The sequence below is a fragment of the Aplidium turbinatum genome, chromosome 2, assembly GCF_918807975.1.
Source record: "Aplidium turbinatum chromosome 2, kaAplTurb1.1, whole genome shotgun sequence".
Classification (NCBI taxonomy): Eukaryota; Metazoa; Chordata; class Ascidiacea; order Aplousobranchia; family Polyclinidae; genus Aplidium; species Aplidium turbinatum.
The window spans coordinates 32,548,998-32,559,046 of record NC_137473.1 but is presented as its reverse complement, the minus strand read 5'-3'; the positions used below and the strand labels follow the sequence as shown (position 1 = coordinate 32,559,046).

Sequence of the window (10,049 nt, the reverse complement as noted above, 5' to 3'; positions counted from 1 at the left end):
TGACTAGTCTATGATTTCGAAACTACTGCATTAATGTTTTAATACGTACAATAATAATTCTACAACTAATTCATTCACGCTAACTTCTGCTAACAGAATACTAGCGTTGATTGAGGTGTATGTTATTGCTAGTAGGCAATAGACATATTTCACATTATTTATTGCTACGATTGTTTCGCCCATATGCACACCCATTGTTAGATCTAGATATTTTTATTGTGTATGCTTATTGTATGACTATTAAAGTAAGTTATAACTTATGACAACTTTCAAGCACGGTCACTTTGTCGCTTCACGTTGCTTTTCTTTGTATGTACCGTAGGTGTACTGGGTTAGTTTTTACTATTTTGTTCAACAATGTTGTTCGACTTATCCCACTCCACAATGGCAGTTTTGTATCTTTTGCCTCTAGGAACCTTTGTTAAGAATGTACAGTGTTTTTATTATGACTTGAGGTAAATTGTTTTTGACGAAATACGTGCATTCAATCAAGGATAATAGCCATAATTGTGCAGATTATTGTGCGAGCCAGTTTTGTTTTTACCTACTTACTGTACTCTATACTAGAATACACAACTAAAAATTGCCTAAAGTCTAACGACTTGTTGATTTCTTTTTCCAGAAAATACAACCTAAACTATATTTCTGCAGCATTTTTGGTAGATTCAACATAGTACGCACGTCACAAATCTGAAAAAATTACTGTCAAAACACATCTCATTATTTCATGAAGGCGTTTTGCTTAAAAGAATGTGGTTACAAGAAAGAAGAACTTCTCAGATTATGGTGCAACCGCAAGAAACTTCATAGTTTGAAAGGAGTTGAAGTCATAACACAGCGGTGGAGAGGGGTCCAGGTTTATATTTTTAGAAACAAAGGTAGCTTAAGCATATTCGCTTTTGTTATTATCAAGGTATAACATGATTTAGTGATAGATCCCAAATGCAACTGTGTTCAAAAATTTATTTTTAACATCTCTATTACAGACATGTTTGCCTATGATTTAATGCCATTATAAATCGTCAGGAAGTACACCAATATGAAATGATGGTAAATGATATAAGGACAGAAGGCTACAACTACTTCTTAGATAGAAGGATGCAGCGTGGCATGTAAAATAACATTGCAGCAAAACTAAGCAGAAGATGGTCCTCTGATTTGTTAACCACAAACTAACAACATATTCAAAAACTCAATCTCTACGCTGAGGCCAATTTCATTAATGACTTGTGTTTTCAGACAGACAATTTTTAAGTGGAGCTGGCATAGTTTACTTTCATAACAATTGGGTCAGCGGAAGCATAGGTAAGAAACTGAATTAATGTAAAATCGACTTATTATTTGGATCATTTTCAAATAACAGTATAGGTTTTAATGCTGACAGACGTGTTTGCTTTGACATACACCCATCCAATATAATCTTGTTGCATGTCAATGTCAATTTAAAAGCAAATGTCTTGAGGCTACTGTGTAATGTGTAGCTTGACCATGAAAACCGCTCACCCTCATGTTCTACTAAGTTAGGTATATTGAAACAAACGTCTGTCTATGGATGTTTTTTTTTTTCGGCTTTCTATCCATTGTAGAATGACGACTGAACATCTACAGTACATTAATATTGAAATTAGCAAAACTAGTTTTAACATTCCGTCCACAACATCTGCCATTAGACTATGTTGTTTAGTTATGAACATGCTTCTATTTGTGTTTGCTGTATTTTTTGTTGCTTCTTTTTTATTCCGCCGGGAAAACTGCAGACATGTATCATCTAGGGTTGGCTACAGAAGCACCATTGTTCGTCATCATTTAGTATGACTATTTCAACAGTAAAGTTATGTTACTTATTTTGTTAGAGTTTGTGAAAGAAGAAGTCATATAGGTCAATATATTCTGTATAACAAAATATATATTATAATATATAACAAACAACGTGTTCTGTCCAATCAACCGTTCACAACTAGCCAGAAGATGTTGGAAGATTGGTTGATGAGTAAAATGAAAAGGAAGTGGTGGACTATCATTTTCAAACACAAGCAAGACTGCTCAATTTTAACTAATGACACGTAAACGTATAAATTTTGTACATCTTATTGGACTTTTAGAAAGCGTCTCCAAGTTACTCTGTAATATGGCAAAGCAAACAGAAGCTGTGATCATCGCTCCTTCGTAAGTTGACTTTGAATTTGATGCGATTTATTTTTTGACGCGACAGCATTTTCAATTTATTGCAGAGTATTTTGTATCAAGAAAATGAAGTATCTTCTGACAGGTGTCAAACCTACAACAATGCTTGATGTGAACAATTCGGTTACATGTCTTGTAATGCAAAGAAATTTATTCTCACACGAGTCAGTTCAATCATATATAGCTAAATATCGATTTCGATCAGCTAGAAGCTAGATCATCTTCAGTTAAGCTTCATCAAATAGAATCAATTTGAATAAGCTTAACTGAAGATTGCAAAAAATATTATGCATTGTAAATGCAAAAAATATTATCATTTATAAAAGATTCCTCACCAATGCTGTTCTTCAAAATTTTATATTTTTAAGAATAGGGTAAAAATTGTTTTGTTAAATTGTTTTAATTATAAAAGAACCCACAATCCATAGTTTCTGAAATACAAAAGTGCACTAAAAGGCCAGCAACTAACCAACCAGCAGTATTCTGTATAACAGTACAATTTTAGTGCTGCTGCGGTAGCATTTACTTATTTTTCACATAAAATAAAATCTGTTGTTTGTTTCAGATTTAGAAAATCTCCTGAGCACAAATTTCCTGCAGGATTCGATGACTGTTATGCTGTTGCTTCATATTTTATAAAACACGCAGCAAAATTCAGCGTTTATGTTGATAGGATAGCTATATCCGGTGACGGGACAGGTAAATTAGGCTAACTGTAAGTTTGTGATAAAACTTTCGTTCACAAAGCGTCTAGAAAAATGGAAAGCTCATCTCAAACATTTTAATGTATTTTTTACGTAGTTGGAAGTAGAATATCCCAAAACGTAGTTTTTAACAAATGAAAGTAAAACAATCAGCAAACTCTCAAGCACACGGTGAAAATAATATGACTTAACAACTCATTTTCGTTTTAAAAGAAAAATCCTTAAAGGCATTATTAACAGCACACAGAACTCAACTATCTTGAAAGGTTTTCTTCAATGTAGTGAAATTATAAAATAGAATTTTAATTTTTGGATCAGATGGTGATTTTCGTAGATGATCGAAACGTAAAACAAGAACAGAGGTAGGTTTAAGTTTTGGTGTTTTTTTTTAAATGTGTTAAGCTTATGCGGCATAATTTGTTATTAAAAAACTGCATCAAACAAGGTGATGTCCTTACATGTCGTTTTAGGTGGAAATTTGGCTGCAGCAGTTTCACATAAACTGTGTAATGATCCAAAGTCTCTTGGAAGACCTGCCTTTCAATATCTGCTTTATCCGATCACTCAGTTTTCTGTTTATAACTTGCCTAGCCAAGTGGAAAATAAGAACGATCCTATGTCACGAAATAAGGATTTCAATTACGACAAGTTTTGCTATTTAGGGTATTACATTATGAGATTAGACTTGCTTATAACAATAACATGCACTTATTTGGAGGTGGTGTTTTGATTCACAGGTTTAACGTATGTAAATATTCTCGAATCACTCAACATTGATTTTAATCATAGCAAACTATACCTTCTTGGATGATATAAATAAGTGTTGTGAATGCAGGAAGTTGTTTTGAATATAGGGGACTAAGATTCCTCAAAAACTATTGGTTGTTTCATTCTTTAACACTTTTGCAAAACAATTAAAAATTATTTTTCTCTGCGCAGTCATTATATTGGAATCAGTATTGAAATTACATAAATCAAACAGTAAAAAACGTCAATAATGTTTCTTTGCAGATACTTTGAAACACCACGAGTGACAGCAGCTATGGAAGAACATGGCCATCTTATTAAAGCTGAGAAATTTGATGAAGATATTCTGAAGCATCTTGACGACAAACTTTTGCCTGATCGGTATTGAACTATACTTCATCAATATAAATAAATTGATTTTCATACGAATCTGTTGGAAAATAAGTTCGATTTTAACTTCAACATACCGGACTTGTTTGATTTGTAGGCAATCATACCCTAGACAGAAACACCCTACATTAACCTCAACTAAAAACTCAGAGTCTCTTGATCAAGCAGACGCCTAAACAGATAGCCTAAAACAAGCAAAGAGTCTACACTGGGGATCTACACGATCTTTAGTTAAGCTTAAATTTTTGCTATACAAGATCGAAACAATTTACATAAAAATCATTTTATTTGTGTTACAAGATATATAACCCAAATATTAGTCAAGTATTGTTGTAGGTTTGACACCTGTCAGAAAAAAACAAAAAAACTTGTGAATTTGTGTTTTTATTGCACAGGTTTAGAAACGCATCCGTCAAAAGGGGACTTTCCCTCCCAATGTGCATTAAGTCAAGTAAACGGTTAGCTGCAAAAGAACGAAAAAATATTCAAGACCTTCTTATCAATCCATTGCTCTCACCAATTTATGCAACAAATGAAGAGATGAGAAACCTTCCGACAACTGTCCTTCTCACTTGTGATTGTGACGCGGGTCGAGACGAAGGGGTAACTTTGATATTATATTCGCCGATTTCAATAATTAACAGTTAGTTTGTTTTCTAAATTGACTTTTGATGCTAGGTTTCATGCAACTAAAAGGTTTTGATACAAGCAAGAATACAAATTTCAATGATCATGTGTTGGCTGGATATAATTACAAAATAGGACTTGATGGCAACCTGTTCGTCCTCTTTAGATTCTTTATTACGAACGACTGAGAAAAGCTGGTACAGATGTCATTCATCTTCACATGGAGAAAACACCGCGTGGGTTTTTAAAATTTTCAAAATATTCCACCGGATGGTCATTTGACAAAGAGATAGATGGAGCAGTTTTGAACTACTTCAATATCTTAAGAAAGGGTTTGCAGAAACAACCCATTGCATCGAACAATGTGCCTGGAGAAGGCTAAACTTTCAAAACTGAACATGTAGTTTTCCTTTAGAGGTTTACATTTTTGTCACCTTGCAAATTCAAGCAAATCGCAAGACAAGATATTGTTTCAATAGAAGAAAACGTAGCTTATATTATATAGTGTATCAAATCATGTGTTTATATTATCCTCCATGCTTAAACATGTGAATAACAATTACAACTGATGCTGTTGAACAGCACAAATCTTTGTTTGGAAGATACGTTTTTGTGAAACTTGTCATCAAACTTGAGCGTAATTGCTTGCATCAGTGTGTTTGAAGAACCCATCAAAAATAAATAATTCTTGTGCCACTTGATACAACGTCAACAATGCCCAATCGCTATTCCATTTCTAGTTTGTACATATTTTACAACAATTTAATTGCTTTGCTTGTTCAATCCGAGCTCGTTTCGCAGCATGAATTTCTATAAATAAAATTAAAAATGCTTTACTGAGTGGATTATAGTTTTAAGAAAGAACATATCATAATATTTATTAAGGTAACAAAGGTAAGTTTTTAACAAGCGTTTTTAGACTAATACCCTGGTTTTATTAGGTATAGGCTACAACCTATATAAGACACGCTATTCTTCTTCTTTCGTTTGAGACTAGATCAAGGGTCACCAACTGGCGGCCCGCGGCCGCATGCGGCCCACCACGCTGTTATGTGCGGCCCGCGGAAGGTATCAGCGTACAAATATAACCAAAAATACTTTTCTTGAGTTAAATAGCATGAAGGCAAAAAATACTTTCCGGGAAGCATATTTTCGCTTTGCATACGATTCCACCGACCGACCAATCAGATTGTAGTTCTAGGTGGGGGTCTTTTAAAGTTATTCTAATGCGATGTCCAGCCACACTGTGAGCATAGGGTTGCTTATCTTAAGTTTGTAAATGTCATGTAAACACTAGTGTGCGTTTCACCGTTTTTGTGTTTCACAAGCAGTGTTCCCTAATCCCTTTATGCAAGTTTTTGTTGGCAAAACAGGTCGGTGTGCCAACTCAATTTATAATAAATTGGCAAACTATTACACATAAATTTAAAGACTTTTTCTGGTTGTACAGTATTATGAAAATATTTAGCTTAGTACTGCAATATATTGTTAATAAACAATTCTTGCCATGCTGATAAGCACCGCAAGTGACAGTTGTCTCATAATCAAAGAAAGACGTTTTTTTAGACTCTCACAAAACGGATGAAAAACAAACTCATTACTCTTTTAGAGGGAACACTGTTCATGAGTTACGATAGAAACGTTTTTTCGTTGATTTCCACAAGCGTTTGTTTCATGGTGCCTGGTTTCTTTCTCCCTGTTATTGGAGCATATTTTTCGCTGATATGTTTGCAGGTCACTAATTGTTGCCTGTATTGCGATGTGTCAAACATTTCCTTGTTTACTGAAACTGTTAATTGCAAGATATGTTTTGTGAAGCGAAGTGACAACACCACTCTTGCTTGACGATGAATATTCTGATGAAACCGATCGCCTCGCTACAAGTGCGCAAAACAAGTGGCCTCGTTTGTTAGGCATTGTTAAAGAAGTCAAAAGTGTTGTTAAATGAGCTTGGCCTGGCAGTAGCGTTGTTCGACTAACTGTGTTGCTGCGGTATTCTAAGACAAATGTTAACAACATGTAACGCTGGACACGAAATGTGTTCTTTTCTGGCATAAGAGTCAATTTTATTACCTAAAATTTTATTAGTGCGGCCCGCCACAGCTCTCCTTAGTGCTTAAGTGGCCGCATGCAAAAAAGGTTGGTGACCCCTGGACTAGATCAAATCAAATTTCAGGGCAGGTGGTGGAAAGCCAGGTGAGTGTAGCTTCGTCCAGCGTTGCTATACCATGCGTTCCATTTGGTGCCTTGTAGATGGGGCATTCGAGAACGACATGGTCAGCAGTTTGTTCCTCTGCGCCGCATTCGCAGGCCGATGAGGGAGCCAGACCCCACTTGTGCATGTTGGAATGGAAGCGACCGACTCCGGTTCGGATTATGTTGAGTTTGACCCAAGTCGGCCGAGGCAGGTCCATGCCAGGGGGGCGCGCCACCGGGTGGGGTATAAAACCATGTGGTTTGGTGTCGGTGGCGCACCGCGCTGCATTCCAAGTGTCTTCCATGAAGTGTGCTGCGCTGATGGCATGATCGCTAAATGGATGTAGTAATTCAACAGCAGCTGGCACAAAGGGGTGTCTTGACTTTAGTTGCCGGGGAGATTCCTGAGGTGGGATGTTGAGTTTTGCATGAAACAAGTGGTTAGAATCCCCCGCCCGGCGAGCCAGGTGTATGATGGCTCCCTTTCGGCGGAGCTCAGCAGGTTGGGTGCCTGCAAGGATTGGTAAATACTCTGTTGGAGTTGGGCGCAGGCATCCAGTCACAGTTCGCAATGCGTCGTTGATTGGACATTCGATGAGTCGGGTGTGGGCACTGCGGCACCAGGCAGGGGCGCAGTATTCAGCAGTGGAGTGAACCAAAGCCAGGGTTGCAGTGCGCAAGGTGTCAGCACCTGCACCCCAAGTTGTGCCTGCCAAACGTCTCAGCAGGGCGACGCGAGATGTCAGCTTTTTGCGTAGTGACTGTAAATGGTGACGGTATGTGAGTGACCTGTCAAGTGTAACCCCAAGGTATGTTGGTTCTGGGCAGGGCGGCAGAATTTTGCCGTTAACGGTCACTTTCAGCTCACGTTTTGCCTCCCTGTTGTTGAGGTGGAAGGCTGCCGTCACAGTTTCATTTTCGCTGAGCTTCAGTTTCCATTGATGAAGGTATCCAGATATGGTCGTCATGTCTTGGCTCAACGTCGTTTGTAATGATTGCCAGTCTTTCGCAGAGTGCAAGATGGCCAAGTCATCAGCATATGCATATTTGTCAGATGTTGTTGATGGTAGGTCGTGCGTATAGACGTTGAAGAGGAGGGGAGCCAAGACTGATCCCTGTGGGACACCGTTTTTGAGTCGCCGCAATCTACTTGGTTTTCCGCTTCCGGTGGTAAGGGTAAAAATCCTGTTGTGGATGAGTTCCATGATCATTTTGACCATGTGCCTGTCAGGGAGTAGGCGGAGTAGCTTGTAGACTAGGCCACGGTGCCAAACAGTGTCATAGGCTGCTGTTAGGTCGATAAAAACAGCCCCCGCTTTCTTTTTTGCCGAGAAACTCTCCTCAATATCCTGAGTTATTAGTGTGACTTGGTCTACAGTTGACCTCCCGTGTCGGAAACCAGCTTGTTCTTTGGGAAGGATATTACCCCAGCTAGAAAGCTACGTATATTACACGTTGATTTTTGGTTGATTTTAGGTAGTATGGTATCTTAGGTAGAATTCAGGTGTTATTAAGGAGTTTGTGTACACCAACACAAATTCACTTGTTTAAAAAACATTTTTTTAGAGACATATTTTAGCTATCATTTAGTATGACTAGTGTGTAAATATGATTCTAGAAGTTTTATCAGGGATTCTTTTTTGAATATAACTCTTGCAAAAATAACACGTGTTTTCCACGTATATTACACGTGTTCAAATTCCTATGATTATTTGACTAATTTTTAAGGTATATAAGGTAAAATTACACCCAGAAGAGGGCATACAAAAGAGAAGAAATGTTTACCCGAGCAGAAGGATGTTTTACCGGAATTTTTTGTATGTTGATTATATGTTGTTTCCACGTGTATTGCACGTTTCCATCTGTTGAAAAGTAACACGTGTTTTCCACGTATATTAAACGTGTTGAAGTTCTTTCGTTCATTTGGGCAATTTTTAATCTGTGTTAGGTAAAACTACCTCCCAAGGACGGTATAAACAGAAAGAATTCTCCACTCAAGTGGATTGGTGTCAACCACGCTCCTCCGCATTTTTTAGGATATAAGTTAGATTATGTGTTTTTGTAGGTATTTTTACACGTTTTTATTACGTTATGTAAAAAGGAAACTTCATGACATTTTTTAGTCGCAAATTAATGTGATCTTTTAACGATAGTTCTTAGTGTAAATTTAAGTGGTCTCGCTTACTGATATTAAACAATTACTTACTAAGGTTTGGTACGGTAGCCACTTTAACAAGTCGAAATTCTGCCACTAAAAATGACCAGAATGAAACCGCCAACCAATCATAAGCTCTGGTTTAAGTGACGTAAAAATGGCGAAAAGAAGATGATACAAAGCAAATTAAGTGATGGATTTTTTGTCAGCTGGTTGGCTTAGGGGTTTTGTCAGCTGGTTGGCTTTCATTGACGCGGGTTCGATTCCCACCACTGCTATTGCTCTTTTTCTTCTCTAATTCCAAATAAAGTTCAAAACAAGCGTTAACTCTCCGAATGAGTGCTAGAAGGGTCACAATTGGACAGTAGCCTCTTATAACAATATGTGTTAAATAAATACAAATGTGTTAAAGTGTTGATTTCAGATACGGTACGCGGAAATTAGGTAGAATGTGGGTGTAAAAACACGTAAAATCCACCACCAAATATACGTGTAATACACGTGAAATAGTGTCGACACTTATACGTGTATTATACGTGAAAATTAACGTATAATACACGACCCAAGGAAGGTAGAATCTACGTGTCAGATACGAGGAAATTAGGTGTAATGCGGGTGTAAAACACGTAAAATCCACCACCAAATATACGTGTAATGCACGTGAAATAGTGTCTACACATATGCGTGTATTATACGTGAAAATTAACGTATAATACACGACCCAAGGAACGTAGAATCTACGTGTCAGATACGAGGAAATTAGGTGTAATGCGGGCGTAAAACACGTAAAATCCACCACCAAATATACGTGTAATGCACGTGAAATAGTGTCTACACATATGCGTGTATTATACGTGAAAATTAACGTATAATACACGACCCAAGGTACGTAGAATCTACGTGTCAGATACGAGGAAATTAGGTGTAATGCGGGTGTAAAACACGTAAAATCCACTACCAAATATACGTGGAAAACACGTGTATTAGTGTTGTCAGATACGAGGAAATTAGGTGTAATGCGGGCGTAAAACACGTAAAATCCACCA

At 37.3% G+C, this 10,049-nt stretch overlaps 1 protein-coding gene across 1 annotated transcript; it reads left to right on the top strand.

Annotated features, from left to right (window-relative positions):
- The first annotated feature begins 208 nt into the window (after window positions 1-208).
- Window positions 209-5,448, top strand: LOC145765243 (arylacetamide deacetylase-like). The gene is made up of 8 exons (XM_082577032.1): window positions 209-878; window positions 1,240-1,305; window positions 2,103-2,166; window positions 2,750-2,883; window positions 3,359-3,551; window positions 3,900-4,016; window positions 4,421-4,628; window positions 4,819-5,448. The coding sequence occupies exons 1-8, from the start codon at window positions 728-730 to the stop codon at window positions 5,032-5,034; spliced, it is 1,149 nt and encodes a 382-aa protein (XP_082433158.1). The 5' UTR covers window positions 209-727; the 3' UTR covers window positions 5,035-5,448.
- Window positions 5,449-10,049: the final 4,601 nt, after the last annotated feature.

What these genes read in the sequence shown, in the direction of transcription:
- LOC145765243 (XM_082577032.1), top strand. Translation starts at nt 728, where the DNA reads ATGAAGGCGTTTTGCTTAAAAGAATGTGGTTACAAGAAAGAAGAACTT. An exon ending in TTATATTTTTAGAAACAAAG is followed by an intron (nt 879 to 1,239) that starts GTAGCTTAAGCA and finishes TTGTGTTTTCAG; the next exon opens with ACAGACAATTTTTAAGTGGA. An exon ending in TTGGGTCAGCGGAAGCATAG is followed by an intron (nt 1,306 to 2,102) that starts GTAAGAAACTGA and finishes TTGGACTTTTAG; the next exon opens with AAAGCGTCTCCAAGTTACTC.